The sequence below is a fragment of the Cucurbita moschata genome, unplaced genomic scaffold (assembly GCF_002738365.1).
Source record: "Cucurbita moschata cultivar Rifu unplaced genomic scaffold, Cmos_1.0 Cmo_Scf00009, whole genome shotgun sequence".
NCBI classification, from domain to species: domain Eukaryota; kingdom Viridiplantae; phylum Streptophyta; class Magnoliopsida; order Cucurbitales; family Cucurbitaceae; genus Cucurbita; species Cucurbita moschata.
The window spans coordinates 4,837,607-4,860,194 of record NW_019268525.1 but is presented as its reverse complement, the minus strand read 5'-3'; the positions used below and the strand labels follow the sequence as shown (position 1 = coordinate 4,860,194).

The following is a 22,588-nucleotide window of genomic DNA, read 5'->3' as shown; positions in this document are numbered from 1 at the left end:
AAAAAAAAAAAAAAAAAAAAAAAAAAAAAAAAAAAAAACTTTGTAGGTAGTTCAAATCCTTTGAACTGGTGGATTGGAATTTGAAGATTTAATTTCTCTTGATAGGTTACTAACTCTGACTGGTAGAATATAAGGAGTGATATCAGTGCTTTCTTTTACTGTTGGGTTACTGTTGAAGGGCTCAGCCGCTGGTAGTTTTAGTTTGCCAATTGAGAGTTGGTTGGCTTTGATCTCATGTGAGCCACCCGGGATAGGGAAAGATTCTTATTCAATCGAATAATTTGATAAAAGAAACTTATCAACTACGACCATGTTAGTTACAAGGGTGTGCTTTAAAAGAGGTGACCAATCTCTATGGGTTGCCGAGAATTGCATCCTATGGGGGTTGACTCTTTTAGCTAATTTCAAGTATAATGGAACGAGACCTTAAGTTCATGGACAAAATAGTATTTTAACCTGAGTATCACATATACACATTTCCAAGGTTAGGCCATGTTAAATGATTGTCATGAATAATAGAAGGCAGGCCTCAAATGCAACTTGGATCATGTTCTAATATTTTTTGAGATTCACTTATATAGAAAATTGATTTGAGTAGATACAGGAGTGCGCAGCGTGATTGAGAACAAAAGTAGTTGTCCTTTTGTTTCAAATGCGTATTTACCATCTATGTTCTAATTAGCATCGAGGATCAATATTTTGACAAACTATGCTTTATTTTCTGACTTGATCTTCAGCTGCCATGGTAGAAGAATGTTTGATTGGCATGCAAACTATTTCAGAGAAGCAGCAACACTTCGAGGTATCTACTTGTAAAGATTTTGCTCAAAAATCTTATATCTCAGCTGTAGAATTTCAAACTCATGAACAGCAGCATCAACCTATTCTGCCAAAGGAGAAAGTATGTAAAGGTTTTGCTACAAAATCATGCATCCCAGCAGCAGAATTTCAACCTCATAAAGAGCAGCATCAATCCATTCTACCAAAGAAACATGCATATTCCAAACCATTGCTTTCCAGCATCAAAAGGCAGAGCGAGTATATCAATATTCAGAAATCAAAGTTCAAAAGCAAAAGGGCTTCTGAAGTAGAGTTGATCGAGCTAAGCGATAACGAGGATTTGAAAGCTGAAGATAAAATGCAGACTTCAGAGAATCCAAATTTCTCCCTGTGGTATTGTGCAAGTCCTCAAGGGGAGACAAGGGGACCCTTGCCACTGTCATTACTGAAGCAATGGAGGGACCGAAGCTCATTTGAGTTGAAATGTAAAGTTTGGAAGAATGGTCAGAGCTCGCAAGAGGGCATCCCTTTGAGCGATGCCATTAGGTTGTTTTTCCCTGAATAGATTTTGGGTACTTTTGTATCAACCAACTCAATTCCTGTTGATACAAAACTACTGTACAGTTAGAATTATATACGGTAGTGCAGAAACAGTTGCTGCCAAGTGCTTCCAATGGAACCTCTTTTTTATAAGAAACAAACCCTTTCATGTGAAACCTGGGAATCAGAATTGGTCTTTTATGTATAGCCTAGGGTTTACGTTTTGTCCTTTTAACCTTTTACACATTTGAATCTTTGTCTATCATTTTCTCCGTCGCCTTCAAAAGAAATATAAATATGTCAATGTTGCATAATCTGATGATGGCAAGAGATCTTTTATAGTAAGCACTACAGCAAAGATTTTTAGCCAGATTTAAAACATAGGCATGATGTAATAGAGTTTCAAAGAAAAGCAACCTTATATGCAAGGGGCAAATCTTTTAATATTTCAATGATCAAATTACCAACATAAGTATTGCAAAATGGATTAAACATATAGAAAAGATTACCTCAGAAGATTCTTGAGAAATTGTATGCAAGGGGCAAATCTTTCGCACTCGGGCTCGCACAATTCGAGCTGGAGATCAGAAATATGTCAACTAAACATGATTAAGATTATATTTATGGCCAGTTTTCAAGCATACAAAGTATATTCCCATATGAGAACCAGCCTTATAAAATTGAATTTCCCAACCAAAACTGCAGTTTTGCTCGACACCAGCTTCACAATCTACAAGTTTTGTGTTGAAACTAAAATTTCTCTCTTCCACACTCTGGAGTCATTCAAAGTCTTCAACCATTGAAACTGGCAACAAATTTCTAGATTTCTGTGATGAATTTACAAGTCTTCCCAGTCTCGATCGTCTAATTATTTAAATGTTTTGTCTTGAAACACTTTCCATGAGTGCCATATCCTAACAACTTCATAAAGCGTTTTCCTTTCTTAAAGCATCTAGCCTTTCCTTCATTTTTTTACTCTGCTCAAAGTTTGCCTTTCGTTTCAGAGCTTTCTGTGAACAGAAATAGAAAGTGTCATTTGAGATGGAAAAAGGAGCAGGCCTACAAAAGAAACGAAGGAAAACTAGAATATAGAACAGAAAACTCACTTCCTGCCTGAAACATCGATCAAGCTTAATTTTGAGATCTGTGCATTCACCCAAAAATTTTCCAATGGGATGGTCTAGATGACACTTTTGAAACTCCTCAATAATCTGTACAAGTAAGGAACTTTGGGCTTTAGTAAGCTACTGGAGAAGTCTCTTACCTTTTTCCCTTCTAACTCGCAAATGTTTAGGCCAGCTTTCAACCTTTAACTCTACCTCTAACTCTACGACATTTGGTTGTTAAGAATCCCAAAAGACTTTTAATAACTTAATAGGTGATCATCATGTAATTTGAACTTATTTTACCAATAATCACCAAGGAAAAATCTATAGAGTCTCTTGCTAGTTTGTTGATAAATTTGAGTTCCTACAGCAATTTCACAGAAGTAAGCTCACTGCACCGAACCACCTACTTAACACGGTTCAACTAATTATAGCTCGAGGATCATCATTTCAATTCCATCGGTATAAAACTAAATGAGATAGTAAATTATTCAACCCTTCATTGAATGGAGGTGACTTGAATTCATCATTAAAATGGGTGTGCAAATGCAAGAGGGGAAACCCGGAGTTCAAGCTAAGATTTTCTTTTCTTTCTTAAAAGCATACAGCATAATCAATTCATAATCAAAAAATTCGAAAGTGAAATGAAGGTCAAGTCCAACCATCTCGAGGAATTCAGCTATATAATATATATATATATATATTAAGAAAGCATAGTTTCGAACTTACTTCGGCACACATCGGGTGCTTATGCAAAGTTAGAGGAGGATGCATATTCACTTACGAGATCCACAGCAACCTGCAACAAAGTAGTTCACAAAAATCCCAAAATCGTTTTCAGAAACCACACAATCATTGCATCGATTTCGTTTCAGAGAGAAGAGAATGGATGCGGATGTTTAAGATTCCGATTCAAACTATTATCTAAACAAATCCATTAGCGGTTATACAATTTCAATCGAAATATAGGGTTTTCATATCCACTTCCGGAGAATCACTACGATTATTTTTGGCCATAGAATCAGTGCTATTTTAGAACTGACGATCTACAAAAACGCATATGAATCAAATCGATGAAGAAGAAGATTCAAATCAAGAAACCCAACCTGTGAAAAGCATGAAAAATCTGATCCCGAATCGAGAACGGCCAGCTTTCGTTCTATGTCTATACAAAAGTATTAGAAACCATATATATAATATAAAATGTTACAGATTTAAAAAGAAATAATTTTTATAAAGAAAATATATAATTATATATTTTATATATTTCGGTAATTACATTTTTTTTTTTACTATTTATGAAATTAAATAAAATCCTAAACATAAAATGGCAGTTGTCTTTTTCGATGTGTACAGAAATGTCCCAAACCCCTGATTCTCTGTTTTCTAGGGTTTAACAGTTCATCTTCTTCATCGTCCCTCTGCTCTCTCTCGCCGTAGAATCATGTCACTATACCGCCTCCTCCTCCGCTCTCTCCGCCGCACTTCAACCTCGCCATCGCATTCTCGACCTCTGAGCATTGGTCCTCTCAGTCAACATCTGCAGACCCCGATTCTTCCATCCTCGCAAAGCTCTTCTCTTATTTCGCTTCTCCATGCCCGCTCATTTGCCTTTTCCTCTGCCGAAGAAGCTGCTGCCGAAAGACGCCGTAGAAAGCGCCGTCTTCGTATCGAACCCCCTCTCCACGCTCTTCGCCGCGACAACTATCCGCCCCCTCAGCGTGATCCTAATGCTCCTCGTCTTCCTGACTCCACATCCGCTCTTGTGGGGCCTCGTCTGAGCCTTCACAATCGTGTTCAATCCCTAATTCGTGCCGGTGATCTTGATGCGGCTTCTGCTGTCGCTCGCCACTCTGTGTTCTCGAACACCCGGCCCACGGTTTTCACTTGTAACGCTATTATTGCTGCCATGTATCGGGCCAAGAGGTATGGTGATGCGATTGCACTGTTTCAGTTCTTCTTTAACCAGTCGAATATAGTTCCCAATGTTGTGTCGTATAATAATTTGATTAATGCTCATTGCGATGAGGGTCGTGTTGATGTGGGTCTTGAGATTTATCGCCATATTATTGCAAATGCTCCGTTTAGTCCTTCGGCAGTAACTTATCGGCATTTGACCAAGGGATTGATTGATTCTGGGAGGATTGGGGAGGCTGTGGATCTTCTGCGCGAAATGTTGAATAAAGGGCATGGGGCTGATTCGTTGGTTTATAATAATTTGATTTCCGGGTTTCTAAATTTGGAGAATTTGGAGAAGGCGAATGAACTGTTTGATGAGTTGAAGGAGAGGTGTTTGGTCTATGACGGAGTTGTGAATGCTACGTTCATGGATTGGTTCTTTAACAGGGGGAAAGAAAAGGAGGCCATGGAATCGTACAAGTCATTGCTTGATAGGCAATTCAAGATGATTCCAGCCACTTGCAATGTGCTGTTGGAGGTTTTGCTCAAGCATGGGAAGAAAACGGAGGCTTGGACCTTATTTGATCAGATGTTGGATAATCACACTCCTCCAAATTTTCAAGCAGTCAATTCAGACACGTTTAACATAATGGTTAATGAGTGCTTTAAGCTTGGTAAGTTCTCAGAGGCAGTAGAGACTTTCCGGAAGGTGGGGACTCAACCAAAGTCGAGGCCTTTTGCGATGGACGTTGCAGGGTATAACAATATTATTGTAAGGTTTTGTGAGCATGGAATGATGGAAGATGCAGAGACTTTTTTTGCTGAGCTTTGCTCGAAGTCCTTGTCCCCTGATGTCCCAACTCATAGGACATTGATCGAAGCTTATTTAAAGCTTGAGCAGATTGATGATGTATTGAAAGTTTTCAACCGAATGGTCGATGTTGGTTTGAGAGTCGTAGCTAGCTTCGGAAACAGGGTATTCGGCGAATTGATTAAGAATGGCAAGGCAGTTGAATGTGCTCAGATTTTAACAAAAATGGGAGAGAGGGATCCTAAACCAGATCCCACGTGCTATGATGTGGTGATTAGAGGGCTATGTAATGAAGGTGCTCTCGATGCTAGTCGGATGTTGCTTGACCAGGTAATGAGGTACGGTATTGGCCTCACTCCCTCACTTCAGGAATTTGTTAAAGAGGTATTTGAAAAGGCTGGTCGGAATGAAGAGATTGAAAGACTGCTAATGATGAACAGAGGGGGACATGCCCCTTATCGCCCCACGTCTGGACCCCCAAGAATTTCACAATCGCAGGTCCCTCAATTTAGAGGAAGTTATGGCCCTTCAGCACCTCAAATGACAGGCCCTAATTATATTCAATCAGGATCAGTTCAAATGACAAGACCACAACAGCCATCATCAGATCCACCGCCCTCAATGGAAGAACAGCAGCAGCATTCACAACCCCCCCAAATGGCTGGGCAGGCAGTAGCTTGATTCTTTGCTTCCCAGGTTATTGGAGGATGATATTGTCAAATTTTGACTTCGAGTTCAACGCAATACTGCGATGAATTACATACACCACCTCTTTGTGCCACTTGTCCTCTTATTCAAGCTTTCTTGTTAGTACGAGGATTTTGCAATATCCATGGTGACTGCCTGAGATATTATGTGTTTACCTATATATTAAGGTAGATTCCCTTGTTACACTATTTAAACTCACAAATTTATTAATAATATTTTGACTCAATCGTTTGAGACATCATTACAGATCTGTAACAATGCAATATCCTCGGAATGCAGGGCATAGTTTCTACTTCCAAACTATAATGGGAGAATCTAAGAACACATTCTTACATCTATGTCGTTTTTTATGCTGTTTAGTAAAAAGCAAGAGAACATCAATCAAGCTCATAACAAATAAAATGGTGTAGATATCAAATCTTCCATAGTAGTATCGGTCGATCAGGCTCGATCACCAACTCGCCTGTCTATACAAATCTTGTTAAACAAGAGATGAGAAATTTAGATAGAGCAAATGGGCAATGAATAAAATAAAAATAAATTACTACACTACATTTTTCCTTCTTTGAAGGATTCAGTTCTTGCGGGAGTATCTCTCAAAAGGGGAACTCAAATCTCTTAACAAAAATCTATACATTTGAACCAAAACTGAATCATTCTTCCACCAATGTAGATGGGCATCTATAACAAAATGTGCCACCGAAGCCTAGGAACTTGGTCGATCCATCCCGCCACCCCACCCAAAAGAGATAAAAAGAAAAAGAACAACAGATGTGTCTGCTTTTAACTAGAATGTTCAAAAATTCATTACTGATGAGGTCAGGTTAAGCAAGGTCTCCAGGGTAGATGGAGCGAACTTTCGAGCAAAGAGGTAACAAACAGTAGTCGTTTCGGAATTATATAGGCACTCTGTCCCATTATTTCTTATAGATTCTATAAAACTCTCAGTGACGTTAGCTGGTTCGTACATTGCAGGATGCGGGCCTCCCAACGACCAATCGACCCATGTCACCGTGCGATTTGAGTTCAGAGAACCATGAAACATGTTCAAGTAAGTAGGGATATAGTGCTCATCTGGGTAGCAAGCAGGCTTGCAGAAATTCTTAAACAGAGTGTAGTATCTGGTATCTGCAACAATATAAACGGCTAGGCCACGGCTGATTTCAAACCACTGGGACCCTTTCCTCCAATGCTGGAGCTTAATATCTGGAAGCATTTTGCGACTATAGCGACCACGCCCGTACCTGGTCGGTTCATCATATGATTCTACAAAACTGTGGGCAGAGTTTATCAGATATTTGTAGACTGTTTGAAAGTTGTACACTGGGATACAGCTCTCAGAAAGCAGAACAAAACGTTCATTTGAAAAGTCGAGCAGGGCATTTGCTAGAAGGCGCCTCTCGGCATCAGCAAGTGATACTGAGCCCCAAGAAACATACTGCAAAAATGAAATGACCTTGTTCTTAAAAGAATTATGCGAGTAACTTGATCAAACTTTGAAGAATTTGGAAGCAATGCTGAAATTTTCTATTCTAGATTGATAAAACATTGAGGTAAAGTAGTTATGCAATCAAAGGCAGCCACCATAGCAGAAGTTAGCAGAGTCCAAATACATTCTCTAGTCCATTCTTCAACAGTTTCAAAGAGCCAAAGTTCTAAACATGCCATACTAGAAACATTATTTCAAAGGCTTCAATACTTCAGCACGTATGGATCTCGATACATGCAAGAGAACGTACATTATTTTTGAGGTTTGTATTCCGTATTATCTATGTCACTCTATCAATTAGTATCCGTTACTTCTAATTTGCCTTTCAAAAGAAATGTACAGGATTCACAAAGGCATCACAAAGATGAAGAGGTAGAGAAACCACTTAACAAGTAAAGCTAGGATGAAATTTCCTGCCTCTGTAAAAGGATAGCCAAAACTGCAGATTTACCTCAACAATCTTTTAGAAGAGATTTTCCTCTAGAGTTTACAGCAGTTTGACATGGCAGACAACAGAATCATCGCATCAAACCCTTCAATCTTGAGTTAATCATGCACTAATGCTTTCCTTTTGATATCATGAACGGTAAATCTTTTTATCAGTCAAGGTTTAGTGTTCTAAAGCTCAATAAGATTTAGAAACCATGACCAAACGGATGAACTTAAGTTTAGGCCTATCAACTCTAGCATAGCTTTATTTCCTCAACCAAAAGGTCAAGAGGTTTAAACCGAACATGTTGTCTATAATTTCAGATTGTTGTATCTAATCACTTGTATTCTATCATTTTGGCACATTTTGCAGACATTGATTATACTAAACATGGCAGCAACAATGTAGAATCGCATAATATCAATACACAGGTTGAAAGGGGGGGAAAACCTGGCTGGGAATTTGGCGTCTGTAGAAAGCAGAGCTGCTGGTCACATTTAGCTCGTAGCCTGGTAGGGCATGCACATAAATAGAAAACAGCTTCTCATGGCCAGAAAAGAACCTCTCCCATAATGGCAGCATGGGCAGTGGTCCTCTGGTTAAGAACATGAAGGCCACTTTTGGTATCCTTTTGAAGGGATAGTAGTCCTCTTTCTTTGACACCATTGAAGCTCTCCAGAAGAGCTCATCGTCAGACATGGTATGGGTCAAATTCTCTGGATGGATGAATAAATGGAAACTTGAACACTCCCTTCCCTTACACATGTCTGAACCACTACAGTTCTCTTCCACCAGAGTATTAGGAACAGAAAAATGATTGATTAGAGAATAAAGCTCAGTCTGTGAGGTGAAGTATCTGCTAATATGTGAAGTTGTTGCTAATCCAATGACAACTCCAGCCACAAAAACAACCAAAAATGACAGAATCTGCATCAGTTTGAGCAAACCAGGGTGCTTCTCTCCTTCATCCTTGTCCACCCTACACCGAGGCATTGCTATTGAGACCCCAAAAACCGAAAATACAAAGCAGACGTTTCAGTTTCCCAGTTGATCCTTAAATCCTTAAAGACACAATCCAGCACCCAGTTTCTTGGATTGATCAACAGGGAGATTAATGAACTGAGCAAAATCTACCAGAGTTCAGGCATTCGAGGGAACCCCAAGGGAAGAATCGTAATGTAAAAGCGTTGTGGTCAGATAAGAAACTACCCAAAAACAACAAACAGCGGGACGTGATCCTTCCCAAAATGGGCATAAAATGCGGAAACAACAGAGCAGGAAAAATCAAGAACACAATCGAAAAACCTCAAAAACAATGGGTTTGAATCTGAAGAAAAGGATCGAGCAGCAAGCGATCTGAAAACGAAAAACAGAGGCAATTGGAGGGAGATGAAGAAGTTAGAATCGCATTTGAAAGAGATGGGAAACTCAAAAACGCATCATTATCGAAACATAGTGAAATTGAGATGGGTGGGGTTGGTGGGCACACTGAGATTTGGGGGAAGAAGCCAAATGAAAATTGAAAATAAGAGATGGAAAGTGAGATTTTGGTCTCTCGGAAGTGGGTCTGGACACGAACAGAAACGGGTTCGAATTATTTTAATTTCTAGCGGAATTTTATGAACAGTTTCTTTAATGATTTTGGAAGGAAAAGATTGTGACGTGCGAAACGAGAGCGCTCCTATCGCCGGGTGGTGCCGAATCCGACGGCACCTCTTTCCACATGAGAAACCAAACCAACAGCTAAGAATATAATACAATTTTCTCTATGCTATTTTCTAAGCTAAACCATGTGTCTCATTTAATATCATCCCACATACATACAACACGTCGCTAATCAATTATTACATTAAAAAATAATACATTTTATCTACACCAATTGCTTTCTTTTTTAGGTCAAATATTCAAATTTATATGGTTACCTTTATTGTACTTAAATTGAATACATCTTTCTGTTAAAAACCTGCCTCAAACCAAAAACACATTCAATTAATGTCAATCTAATCATTACCCGAATATGTACCTAGTCAATTAAAAAGTTGTGTTCATACTACCAGAGATTCAAATTTATAACTTTTTAGTCTATAATACATGTGTTTACGTTAGTTGAATATGTTCAGTTATTTACCTATTTAGACCTACGAAACTACGCATGTCTATTTGGTCCATATACTTTAAAAACTATCTCGTACATCCTTTTGTATTTAACATATCTCTAAAAAAATTTAATCCTGACCTATTACGATATTGTTTTTAAATTCACAAATCTACGAACACTCATAAAATTGAAAATTTATGGTCTTACTTTACATTCAATTTTATATCTAATAGATCAATTAATTTTTTTTTAATTTTATACCCATTTGAGATCTATTTACCTAAAATTGAAAATTCAACCACTAAACTGACACAAACTCAAAACTTTAGGGACTAAATTTATAATTTAACTTAGAAATATAATAGATAATAGAAATTTATGTAATTTAGTTATTAAATTAAATGCACAAATTTATTAGTTTTTCTTTTTGGAGGGGAGGTATTTTAACCTCTAATTTATTTGCAATAATAATTGACTTATATTTTTTATATATATATAAAAAAAAAAGTAAATATTTGTATATTTCTTTTTCTTGTAAACATATTAATATAGTAGGCTTTATTAAAAGATCAATCCAACTATAAAACATTGGGCCATGGATCTTTCCTCTTGGGCCAAGAATACTGAAGCCCAAATAACGTAATCTTCTTATTTGGGCCAGTTTCGGCCCAACTCAATGACGAGAGCCGAGTCGATGATTAGTAAATGAATTTGAATAATGCAACTGACGTGGCTATTACGTTGATTGTGAAACAAAAGTCAATTTTTGTTAGTCAGAAATTATGCTAATTATTTAGAAATTATTATTATATTTAATTCGAGTAAAAGAAAATTGAATGTTCAAAAATTAAATAGAGTATTTTAAAGTATATACAGCCAAATAATATACAATTATTATTTATTTATGATCTGTTACATCAGATCGGGAGCTAAAAGAAAAAAAAAATGAAAAATCATGTGGCAGGCAGCCCCTAATGTTTTGACATATTTGATTTAGTTAATAATTATTATTATTTTCTTTTTTGAGAAGGAACATACAAATTTGTTCTTATTATTTTTTGTCAATAATAATATTAATAATGAAGACAATACATGGGGCGGCTCCCATCCAAACGACAAAGTCTTGCAATCATTTATGGCGGTTCTAATTTATTATAATTATTGTCGTTTTATTTATGTAATTTTTTTTAATAATGAAAAACTACACCCACATTTATTCTATACTAATTTGGTATGTTTCAAAAATAATCAAATATATGTAATATTCTAAATAAGGATAAATTTCAAAAATAATATATCTAATAAAAATTTCAAATTCCCTACACAATTAATTCATAACATTTTTCATTTATTTATTAAATAAAAATATAATAAGTCGAAATAATTATGGAACATTTTTTTAATTGGGAGATAATATATGTTAATTTAATATATTCTCTTATATGACTTTTTTTAATATAAATTTATTTTTGAACATTTAAAAATTAAATTAAATTAATATATCAAATACCGACTAAACGTTGAGAAATAAGAAAAAGAAAACCTTTACTTTTGTAAACTTGACAAATTCCCTAATATATGGATATAAAGAAAGAGTGAGTTATTCTCACGCCATTTAAAATAAATTTATTTAAATTATTTGAGATTTTAAAATAAAGTAACAAAAAAAACAAGAATTTGGGTGGAGAGTTTCACAACTACGAGAAACTTTATATGATTCTTTTTTTATTCGTATTTATTTTTCGAAATCGAACAACTCCTTAATTTGTTGTTTTTTCGATGACCCATCACGACACGACATATCTCGAATCTAGCAAAAGTGTTTTTCATCGCCAATAATCTTAGTGTTTCTCCTATCTACATAATTTTCAAACAAGATTTTGAAAGCAAGAAAGTCCCACAATACCCTTCTCTTAGTATATTTTCTCCACAAATTCAAACTCCAATAATTCAACAATCATTCACTCGATCATTTTGTTGGATTCGTTTGTTCAATCATAAGGTTAATTTTAGCTTCGTATAATGATTTCTTAAGACATTAGTTATTTGATAGACGTAAGTATTGTTTGGGGATCTCGTCTTTTTGTGTATTCATCTTTTTTTAAACATTGTTATAGACAAATGCTCATAAATACATTACAAACACAATAATAACATAATTGAAACAGAAAACAAACGATACTCTGCCTAATAAACACGTTGTCTAAGTGTAGAAGCTAACTAACAATACTTGATTTTATAGCCTCCTCAGTAACACTGTCACTTATACATAGGGTTATTGGCTTTACTTATAAAAATGTTAGATATAGAGTCACTCTATTATTGGGGTGGAAAAATGCAACCTCATATAACATATTTCACGACGGATGAGACTTAATTTTCATAACTGTTTCTTAAGTTCTATTGAAAACCAATAAAATAGAAGGAGCGTGTATAATATTGTAGTGTACACATATATACCTAACATATTGTAGAAGTAATTAATACTTGTGATATATAACATGTGTGAGATCCAAAATTTTAAAATCATGATACAATGCATCATGATACAATGTTTTGATGCCGATAATACTTTCATAAGTTTGATGAGGTGCTTGCATATTCATCAATATTTTATACATGCTATAACCATATAACTTAACATCAAAAAAACATACATACATAATATATATATATATATATATATATAATTAATAAACTTAAAGCGTGATGAGGTTGAGAGTGGGAATTATGTTGTGGATAAAGTTGGGCCCCACCCATGGTCCATTGACGTCCTTGTCGTTTTTACATTTAATTATAAAACTTTAATGCATTTATTTTCAAAATCACGTCCATCTGCCAATTTTTAGCTTTTCAGTTGAATTACAAAGAAATCGAACCATACATCTTTAAATTATAATTAATATTTATTCATATATATATATATATATATATATTTATTTATTTATTGAAGTAAACTTATTATACAAGATTCTAAAAAACTTGTGATTCAACTCATTTATAGTATGATGTAATATATTCTGCCACACATTTTATAGATACATTTTTGTATGTTTTTTTAGTGAATAATTTATTTATTATTTAAATTTTATTCTCTAAAGCTGTCTGATTATTTTATTTTAGTTCCAAATATTAGAATACTTTTTTTATTCCCTAAACTTTTGTATTTATTATTATTATTATTATTATATATATTTTTTTTTATCAAAGCTCTCGAGATAAAATTTTAAAAGGAATTAAGAGGTTTTTAGTTAAACGAGACAAAAAAAACTTAATTCATACTCTATAACCTAACGGTTATCCTTCAAATAGACTCCCAAAACCCGAGATACATGCTACATCATGATCAAGACAAAAAGACAAAAATACCCTCTTTAATATATCATACAAAGGATAAAATTGGAAAGTAATAAAGTTATATCAAAATTATTATAAAAAATATGAATAATAATTTGATGTCCTCCGTTCTTCATATCACTAGCTACGAGCGTCGAGATGCTACACCTTCTGTCATAGTTGCCAAAATGTTTTGGGACATCATCGAGGCACTACTTGACTTTGGGGAATCTATTTAGGGAAGTTTTAACCTAAAGCAAACTTTATGACTCGTGAGCTTGGATGAAAGTTTTGAAGTCTATGAAAGAGATGCTAATGCTCACATTTGGCACCGGATAGTTCCAGTCACAATTTTTTTAAAATTACTATTTTAGTCCGTATTGTTATTTTGCCATCAACCTTTTTATTTAGTTCTCTTGTGTGTATTAACATGGACATAAATTTAAATAAATAAGAGCCAATTTTAAAGGGTAGAACAGGAATAGCACATAAGACCAAATAATTACTATTAAAAAGTACAAGAAATCAAAATAGACATTTTAAAATATAACTACAGGAAAAAAAGAAACCAAGATAAAAACAAATTTATAAGTTCAATGATTAAAACTAAATATAAATTTAATTTTAAATTGTTTTATTGTTTGTGTTTAATAAGATTTTTTTTAAAAATTAAAAAAATTAAATAAATTATTAACTAGTCTTACGTAACATGTCATTAATATTTTTAACATTTGGATCCATTAATTTTTTTAAAAAATCAAATATGTGTAGAATTTATTAGCATAAAAATTAACTTTCAAAATCTATTCATATGATTCAAAAGTCGGACCAATTCTGATCATCTAATCCAAACCATAACAAATAGGGCTGCGATAATCTTTTTTAAATTTGAATTCAGTTGAATTTTTAGAAAATAAAAAAATTCGAGTCGGTCCATGAATTTGATATTATTTTAATTGGGTCAACTTGAAAATGAGGTTATAACCCAGCCCAACCATACTAAAACTTATTACGAATATTAAGAATATTTAGCCTTTATAAACGATACTAGTGATGAGTTGTGACGTGTGAATGTTTAATATTTGACTAAGATTTTAATTATAAGTAGATTGGTTTAAAATATTTAAAATTGTAATTAAAAAAAGAGTATATAATTAATTAGAGGTAAAATATGTTTGGTTTGAGATGAACATGAGAGAGGGTTCAAATCACAGACAAAAGAAATGGATCACGAGATTTGTAATTTAATTAATAAAAAGGAAAGGGATCACATTCCATTTTTTAATTTTTTCGTTCTTTGCTATCCAAAGTAATTTTAGACTTAGTTGATCGATGGGTGAGGTGAGCTGGCATTTGCGACGTCAGGGGGATCCTGCGTCAAACTTTCTTAACAGGACTAATCCTCACGCCACAAACTTCTGTATTTTCTTCTCTCTCTCTCTCTCCCATGAAAGATTCATACTGCAAAACCGTCTCAGAACTTACCTTTCTCCATTCCATCTTCCTCCATCCGACCTCCTCATCCCATTCATTTCCCTCTTTCTGATCGTTTTCCAAGGCCTGCGAAGCTTATTACTCGACACGCCACTCATCCGATGGACGAGAGTTCAGAGAACGCCCGCGAAATTGATGGCTCTGAGAGGCAGGTGGAATCGCTGTTCTCACAGGATCGAGATTCTATATCGATGACGCTAGGGGAGCCGCTATTGCGTTCCAGTACTGCCAGGATCAGCACCACCTCTCAGCTCGCCATTGTTGGTTCCAATATCTGTCCGATTGAGAGTCTTGACTATGAGTATGCTGTTTATATTCCTTACTTTTTTTTTTTTTTTTTTAATGAGCCGATGGATTGATTTTTTGTTTGTTGATTATTTTCTTTGCGTTTGGGATTATGCGGTGGATGATATCATTTTTAGTTAATTGGATTCTACTGTTCATAATTCAACTTCTCCTCTTTGTTTTCCTTCCGATTGCTGTGTTTTTTTCCTGAAAAGTTCTGCATGTTATTTTGTTTTCCAACAATGTAGGGCATGGGAAAAGCGCTTCTCATGTGTATGGTTTGGTTCTGTTTTTATCCTTTGTGCTCAATTATCAGTGATCTTGTATGGTATGTTGTAAGAAAGGCTCATTTTCCGTGAATTCTTCTTGTTTGCATCTAATTGTCTAACTAACTTTGTTGAATTGGAAATTGATGCATAAACTGGCCTACGCAAAAAACAGGGTATCCTGAGTGATATTTTCAGTAATCAACAGAAATTCTTTTCTTTGGGATTTGGATTTGCCATTGGTTGGATGTCTTGGCCTTCTATTTTTGAAATTCCTCTGGAAGTATGTTGGATTAGTGACCTATTAAGCTATTTCAAGAGGATGGTTGCATTGTTAGTTCTTCTGCTATTCAACTTTTCTTCTGTGAATAAATGTAGAAAAAGAGTTGTTATTTAATAATTTGTTTTGAGTACGTATGACTTCTCTGTATAGTCTTAATTCCTGTATTTTTCTAACTCTGAGAGTTGTTTCCCTTTTGTTCATTTCATCTGTGTTTCATTAACTATATTCAACTTGAAATAAGTAAAAATTTGCATGATCTTAGAAAATTATGCTTAATTACAATTAAAAAAAATGCAAAAATGACCTCTTTATTCTTTTATCTTGGACTACTAGATTTTCACAATCTAAAACTTTCTGTGGTGTTCTTGTTTTCTACTGTTCTGTTAGCAATGCAAATAATGTTTTAGATAGGCTATTTTGATTCTAAATAAATTCTTCACTTTTTTTTTTTACATTTGTAACAGGATTATCGAGAATGACCTTTTCATGCAAGACTGGAGGTCCAGAAGAAAGATCGAGATATTTCAGTATGTTATCCTCAAATGGGCACTGTGCCTTCTTATTGGTTTGGTTACAGGACTCGTTGGCTTCTTCAACAACATAGCTGTTGAGAATATTGCTGGTCGTAAACTTCTGCTGACGAACAATCTCATGCTCCAGGAAAAGTAAGCTTTGAGTGACATGCAGTTTAGTATTCGATTCACATAGCATGAAAGAATTTTACAAGGCTATGTTCAAGTCTTCAAATAGAATTTGTGATAATGAGTGTTCTCTCTGTCCCTTACAATTCAATACAAAGGGGTTAGGTACTCCAATAATTAAGTATGATTCTTTTATAATAACGTTAAGAAGGATATAAATGAATAAATTAATTTTTATCTGATGGCTTAAGCATTTAGGATTTGTTGTGTTGTACCTATAGTAACAGGCTTAATAGAGTAATAATATAAGAACTGTTTGAGTTTCTTGATCATTGTGTTCTTCCCTTTAAAATTAATAGTTTGCCTGTTACGCCTTCGTAATCAAGACATGCTCCAAGTTTGCATTAGGGGAATTCTTAGAACTCAAAAATAAATATAAATTAATCCTGATCATGTGGTTTATACTTTCTGAGACTAGGTAATTGAGCACTTCTCCACTTTTCATGTCATGAGGTTAGGGGATTCAGGCACCTTCTCAATCAGTATTTGTTATCCAGCACAATGTTGTATTATTCTTATACTGTAATTATCAAGTATACCAATTCATTGAGGAAACAATTCTTTTACTGTAATTGATTTGAATGATCTCAAAATCTCATCGAACTGCAAAGTTGTTCACTTGGGTTCTATGAATTTTCTTGCTGCGTTTCTTTCTCCATATACCCATCTGAAATTTATGTGTCATTCATACACATTATATATTACACCAACTATGAGATGACCCTAGAATCTTTGCAGGTACTATCTGGCTTTTGCAGTATATGTGGGTTCCAATATTGTTTTAGCTTTTTCTGCTGCCGCGCTCTGTGCCTATATTGCTCCTGCTGCTGCAGGTTCTGGCATACCTGAGGTGAAAGCATACCTCAATGGTATAGATGCTTATTCTATATTGGCTCCAAGTACCTTATTTGTGAAGGTAAGTCTCATTGCAGAAACATCCCATTTTCTCTTTCTCTTGAATCACCATCGTATGTAGCAAAAGTATTTTGAATGATCTAGGATCCTAAACACTCAAGTATTTTCAGCCGATGCAAATAAAAGCTAGGTTATCATTGTGAGTGGAAACATGCATTAGTTTCTAAATAAAGAAACCTCTTAATACAATACATCATGTGATATGATCATCCTCATGTATCAATTATCCATCGCAAATATATCATCTATTATAATGCACACATGTATTAAGTGGATACACTATTTAACTTTAATGTCTATTATTTTTAACGAGAGAATTATTTCATTGAAAAAATGAAATATACGAAGGGCATTCTAAAAGGACTTGAAAATTTACTCCGTCCTAGAAAGATGTGCATGGAAAATTGTGTCTGAAGATTCCATAAAGTCCCTACGAACTTTCTGAGTGGTTCTTATATCAGTCCAACCAAATCATTGAAAAAGATCTGGTTCATGCGATCATGGGTCAAGTGGCTTTTCACGGTTTGAGTCCTTATTTTGATAAGGGCTCATTTACTGCAGAACCAGGTAGAAGAAAATGATTGTTTTTCTTATACTTTACTAAAGCAGAAATGGTTCGAATATTTGAGCTTCCAAAGATCTGTTTTGCTTTCTAAAAATAATTTTTCTTATTGTGAAACTCTTTTCCAAGGGAAGTTTGATGATTACTTTATGTAGACTTTCAATTTTATGATAAACTTCAATACCGGGAGTTTTTGGTGTGAGAAAATATCAGTAGCTAGACAAAGATTCTGAGGAGTTGCATGAACTTCCAAATTTTGGTTATTTGAATTGTCTCCACTGAAAAGATGATACACCCCTCCACTGATTCACTTTTGCCAGGTGGATCCGGTTTAAAACATATTTTTGTCAGTTGGAGTTTTTACATACCACCACAAGGAGTGGCATTTTTGTTTTAGAGTTTCTGTTTTAATGTGTTAGTTTTAGTTGGTTGTTGATCCTTCGTCATGTAGTTTTATTGGTGGGCTAGTTTGTTGTTATGTTTAACCTTTGAATATTATTGAGATTGGAGTAAAAAAATTATCTTTTAATCCTGGGCGTCTTGGTATCTTAGATACTAGGCTAAGGACATCTCCATTTTTTCCTCCTCCTTGCTTATGCTTTTATATAATCAATTGTATTTTGAACAAACAAAATAAGGTGTTCATTAAGGCTAATAAGACTGTCCTATTGCCAGTACCCTTGTGATGAGAATGTTATCTCACTCACTCTTGCAGTTAAATCAGTTTGTATGACTCCGAAGGGCCGTCTTCTTTAGTAATTTAGATCTAAATGAACACCAAGAACTTGCTGTTTCTTTTTTCCTTGGCCTGCTGGTTCAAATTATTCTTTTATTTCGAAGTTCAGTGGATTTTCTACAACATCTCAAGGGGTTTTTCATTGGGTTTTTTGGGCTCATAAGTCAAGCTTATTGTGGATGATCTCAGTTTGAGCTTTACTTTCAGCATTTTGGTTGGAGAGGAATCAAAGGATTTCTGAAACTGATCTCTTTCATTGGTTCAGTCATTTTTGGTCTGCTAGATTAACAGCTTCTTCTTTGTGTTATATTTTTAAGCTTTTTTGTTGGTTTTTTTCATTTACGATTTGTTTTGATTTGGGATGCTTTTATCTTTCCTTTATCTTTCTGTTTTATTCTCTCTCCCTTGTGGAGTTTGTATCTCTTGAGGATTAGTCTCTTTTAATTTTTTTTCAATTAAAAGTTCCGTTTCTTGTTAAAAAAAGTGAACATTGATAACATTGTAAACATTAATTATAGGTAAGCAGTTCAAAGCCTCTCTCGTGTTTATGGTCCTTGGGAAATTGAGATCATCTTAAATTAGCGGCTGCTAACCATTATGATGATAAATTTTAGAAAATCTTTCAATAACCATGCGGGTTAACTTGGCAGATTTTTGGCTCTATATTTGCTGTTGCCGGTGGATTTGTTGTGGGTAAGGAAGGGCCCATGGTTCATACTGGTGCGTGCATTGCCTCATTACTGGGACAAGGAGGCTCTCGCAAATACCGCTTGACCTGGAAGTGGCTGAGATACTTCAAAAATGATAGGGACAGGCGGGATTTGATCACGTGTGGTGCAGCAGCTGGTGTGGCAGCTGCCTTTCGAGCTCCAGTTGGTGGCGTTCTCTTTGCACTTGAAGAAGCTGCTTCATGGTCTCTCTCTCTCTCTCTCTCTTTCCACAGCACCAAATATTCATTTTTGGCTGCTCAGTTTTTAGTCAACCTCTAGGGATATTGGAGACAAACTTGATCTTAGAAAAGAAAATTCAGAGTCTAAACCTACATAGCTTAGTTTACTTGGCTAAGAGAGGAAATTTAAGTTGATAGAGATAAGATGCCGGAAGTTTGACTCTTGATTTTACTCAATGTTAACCGTGGTCTTGTCTTTTTTGGCTTCCTCTGGTATCTTGATTTTACTGAATGTGTTGTACTGCTTTCTCACATTCACACGGAATCTATTTACTTTTTTTCTTAAACAATGAGGAACATTTGGAACGAAGGTAGGTTCAATTCTGTATACCAGGTACAGCTTATGCGGTTTTCATCTTCTCTCTCCATCATCATTGATAGATAATCTGTGTTGTTGAAATGGTAGGTGGAGGAGTGCTCTTCTCTGGAGGACCTTTTTCACTACTGCTGTAGTAGCCGTTGTCTTGAGGGGTTTTATGGAATTTTGCCGAGGGGGGCAATGTGGGTTATTTGGTGAAGGAGGTCTCATCATGTTTAACATTCATACAGAAAACTCCACTTATGGCACTCCAGATCTTATTGCAATTGTTTTACTTGGAGTTATTGGTGGTGTGTTTGGAAGCCTTTACAACTACCTCGTGGATAAGGTCCTTCGAACCTACAGCATCATAAATGAGTATGCTCCGAAGTTTGTCTTTTACAATTGTGGGAGTAAAGTTAACTTCCTCTGTTTTTGTTTTAGACCATTTACAGTCCTGTTATTGCACAGTTTTGCCTTCACTGACAGTTGATATTATATTGCAGGAGAGGTCCTGGATCGAAAGTCATTCTTGTTGTTAGCATTTCCCTATTGACAACATGTATCTCATTTGGTCTTCCTTGGCTCTCACAATGTTTACCTTGCCCACCTCACTTGGAAGACGAATGCCCAACTGTTGGTCGCTCAGGAAACTACAAGAATTTCCAATGCCCGCCTGGCCAATATAATGATCTTGCGTCGCTATTTTTCAATACCAATGATGATGTCATCCGCAACCTGTTCACATCTGCTACTGACAAGCAATTTCAGCTCTCCTCACTTTTTATCTTCTTTACTTCTATCTATTTTCTTGGCATTATTACTTATGGCATTGCCGTGCCCTCGGGGCTCTTCATTCCTGTAATACTGGCAGGGGCCTCTTATGGTCGCATTGTAGGGAGATTATTTGGTTCAGTTGCCACTCTTGATGTCAGTCTCTATGCCCTTCTCGGAGCTGCATCCTTCCTTGGTGGCACTATGAGAATGACTGTTTCTCTATGTGTCATACTCCTTGAGCTTACTAATAACCTTTTGATGCTCCCATTACTTATGTTGGTTCTTCTAATTTCAAAGTCAGTGGCAGATATTTTTAATAAAGGTGTCTATGATCAGATTGTGAAGATGAAGGGACTACCTTTTATGGAAGCCCATGCAGAACCATTTATGAGGCAATTGGTCGCTGGTGGTGTGGCTTCTGGTCCCTTAATTACGTTCTCTGGGATTGAGAAGGTCGATAACATTATCCATGCTTTGAAAATGACGAACCACAATGGGTTTCCTGTAATTGATGAGCCACCTTTCTCAGATAGTTCAGAGCTTTGTGGGCTTGTTTTGAGGTCTCATCTACTTGTTTTGCTTAAAGAGAAAAAATTTACAAAGAAAAAGACGTCAATTAGATCAGAAATTTTGAGGAGCTTCAAAGCATATGATTTTGCAAAACCTGGTTCTGGCAAAGGAGTGAAACTGGAAGATTTGGACATCAACGAGGAGGAGATGGAAATGTTTGTTGATCTTCATCCCATCACAAATACGTCGCCTTACACAGTGGTAGAAACAATGTCTCTGGCTAAAGCAGCGATTCTCTTTCACGCTCTTGGCTTGAGGCACTTACTGGTGGTTCCGAAGACTCCCGGGGTAAGAGATACTTCCTTACGTCTTACTATTATCAATGTGCAAACTTTGTCTCTGTGGCATACTATATTTGATTTTAGTCACTACACACCGTCTCTGCTTTATGATCACATATAATGTCGTCCAATGCATTTACCTTCATGCATTCATCCTTGGGGAAGGCAAGCTAGTTTGTTCTCGGGGTTACTGCTATTCTGATCGACGATATGGATATGGTGCCATTTCCCTTTTCATCTTTATGCCTGAAATTCTTAGAACTTTGTAGAAATTCTCGTGGTCTTTTAACTTTCCTGCTCGTTCTATTTTCTGTCTCTGCTATTAATACTTCACTAAATTATTGAACACAAACCTAACCTTGCCACTTTTTCCTTTTGTTAATTTACATGATCAATAGAGGCGTATAAAAGACAAGTATTTGATGCAATGATTCAACATTTTCTATTTAATTTTGTTTAGTCTAGCAATGATTTAGCAGTGGTGAATTTTTTGCAGAGGCCTCCTATTGCTGGAATTCTTACAAGGCATGATTTCATGCCGGAATATATTCTGGGACTTTACCCGTATCTCAACCCTCATTAGTAGGAAAAATGATTCAGGATTTTATCAGTTACAACGCGATGGTGTCCTGAAATAATTTCTCCATGTGGAGCAAGCAAGGTTCGTCCCTTATTACTTTGCCTTCTGTTGAGTTCTTATTTTATGGGAGCAAAATTCATCGGTTGTTTTCAGCGTCTAATACCATTCTGTTGGAAATTTTGAAGCGGCGTTATACTACACAAACAGAGCTGTTTAGTGGGTTTCTTTCTCCCCCCCATTGTTTACATTTATTTTTACATGTCAATATCAACTCATTCAATTATTATTTGTACGAGTAGTCTTCCCCCGTTTCGGTTGATGCTCTCGAGAATAAAATGGTGTGTAATATATATCCTATTTCCCAAGCGAGCTATTAAATTTCTTCGACAGATTGTACCATTTTATTTTGAGTTATCCACATTTTTTCTACTATCTATTTGTTATTCTTATGTCATGTCAAATGAATTTATGTTTGTTCAACGAAGGCACGTTAAGTTATACTTAGTTAAACGTTAAATGATGTTAATCATAGAAACGACCTTAAATTGTAAGTCAAAGTTTAGGTGACAAGTAAATGAACAACCTCAAATTTGATAAATTAAAATAGAAAATAATAAGTTTAGTTTATGTATTTTATAATAAGTATTCGAATTTTTAATTTTGTGTAAATGATCATAAAAAGATGAGAGAGCAA

The 22,588-nt window shown here is 35.4% G+C and overlaps 5 protein-coding genes across 6 annotated transcripts in view; 3 read left to right on the top strand and 2 right to left on the bottom strand.

Moving 5' to 3' along the window:
* LOC111447554 (uncharacterized protein At5g08430-like) overlaps positions 1-1,381 on the top strand; it is a 9,947-nt gene extending 8,566 nt beyond the window's left edge. Inside the window, exon 10 of the mRNA XM_023086788.1 lies at positions 738-1,381. Coding sequence (XP_022942556.1) covers positions 738-1,345 — 608 coding nt within the window. The 3' untranslated portion in view covers positions 1,346-1,381. The remainder of the gene's footprint in view (positions 1-737) is intronic.
* Positions 1,382-1,854: 473 nt separating this feature from the next.
* On the bottom strand, positions 1,855-3,622 carry LOC111447555 (COX assembly mitochondrial protein 2 homolog). Its single transcript, XM_023086789.1, has 4 exons — positions 3,533-3,622; positions 3,156-3,225; positions 2,427-2,531; positions 1,855-2,330 (listed from the first exon to the last, which is right to left on the bottom strand). The coding sequence occupies exons 2-4, from the start codon at positions 3,198-3,200 to the stop codon at positions 2,244-2,246; spliced, it is 237 nt and encodes a 78-aa protein (XP_022942557.1). The 5' UTR covers positions 3,201-3,225; positions 3,533-3,622; the 3' UTR covers positions 1,855-2,243.
* Positions 3,623-3,776: 154 nt separating this feature from the next.
* On the top strand, positions 3,777-6,176 carry LOC111447803 (pentatricopeptide repeat-containing protein At1g10270-like). Of its 2 annotated transcripts, XR_002711324.1 has the most exons (2): positions 3,777-6,011; positions 6,092-6,176. XR_002711324.1 is itself a non-coding variant. In XM_023087150.1 (1 exon), exon 1 carries the CDS (start codon positions 3,871-3,873, stop codon positions 5,815-5,817), a length of 1,947 nt encoding a protein of 648 aa, XP_022942918.1. In that variant the 5' UTR covers positions 3,777-3,870; the 3' UTR covers positions 5,818-6,085. The 2 variants fall into 2 exon arrangements, 1 of the variants encoding a protein (XP_022942918.1); XM_023087150.1 differs by lacking the exon at positions 6,092-6,176 and having other exon boundaries at positions 3,777-6,085.
* A 125-nt stretch (positions 6,177-6,301) lies between these two features.
* On the bottom strand, positions 6,302-9,498 carry LOC111447805. Its single transcript, XM_023087151.1, has 2 exons — positions 8,214-9,498; positions 6,302-7,282 (listed from the first exon to the last, which is right to left on the bottom strand). The coding sequence occupies exons 1-2, from the start codon at positions 8,754-8,756 to the stop codon at positions 6,641-6,643; spliced, it is 1,185 nt and encodes a 394-aa protein (XP_022942919.1). The 5' UTR covers positions 8,757-9,498; the 3' UTR covers positions 6,302-6,640.
* A 5,048-nt stretch (positions 9,499-14,546) lies between these two features.
* LOC111447712 (chloride channel protein CLC-c-like) lies at positions 14,547-22,328 on the top strand. Its single transcript, XM_023087013.1, has 7 exons — positions 14,547-14,992; positions 15,990-16,190; positions 16,965-17,142; positions 19,090-19,352; positions 19,795-20,064; positions 20,193-21,321; positions 21,811-22,328. The coding sequence occupies exons 1-7, from the start codon at positions 14,793-14,795 to the stop codon at positions 21,895-21,897; spliced, it is 2,328 nt and encodes a 775-aa protein (XP_022942781.1). The 5' UTR covers positions 14,547-14,792; the 3' UTR covers positions 21,898-22,328.
* Positions 22,329-22,588: the final 260 nt, after the last annotated feature.

Bases quoted from the DNA above. Each gene is read 5' to 3' on its own strand.
- LOC111447555 (XM_023086789.1), bottom strand. From the start codon at position 3,200: ATGCATCCTCCTCTAACTTTGCATAAGCACCCGATGTGTGCCGAA. The intron at 2,532-3,155 runs GTAAGTTCGAAA...TTACTTGTACAG, and splicing joins AGCACCCGATGTGTGCCGAA to ATTATTGAGGAGTTTCAAAA. The intron at 2,331-2,426 runs GTGAGTTTTCTG...TTCTGTTCACAG, and splicing joins ATCGATGTTTCAGGCAGGAA to AAAGCTCTGAAACGAAAGGC.
- LOC111447803 (XM_023087150.1), top strand. From the start codon at position 3,871: ATGTCACTATACCGCCTCCTCCTCCGCTCTCTCCGCCGCACTTCAACC.
- LOC111447805 (XM_023087151.1), bottom strand. From the start codon at position 8,756: ATGCCTCGGTGTAGGGTGGACAAGGATGAAGGAGAGAAGCACCCTGGT. The intron at 7,283-8,213 runs GTTTTCCCCCCC...TCATTTTTGCAG, and splicing joins GACGCCAAATTCCCAGCCAG to TATGTTTCTTGGGGCTCAGT.
- LOC111447712 (XM_023087013.1), top strand. From the start codon at position 14,793: ATGGACGAGAGTTCAGAGAACGCCCGCGAAATTGATGGCTCTGAGAGG. The intron at 19,353-19,794 runs GTCTCTCTCTCT...TTGAAATGGTAG, and splicing joins CTTGAAGAAGCTGCTTCATG to GTGGAGGAGTGCTCTTCTCT. The intron at 20,065-20,192 runs GTATGCTCCGAA...ATTATATTGCAG, and splicing joins ACCTACAGCATCATAAATGA to GAGAGGTCCTGGATCGAAAG.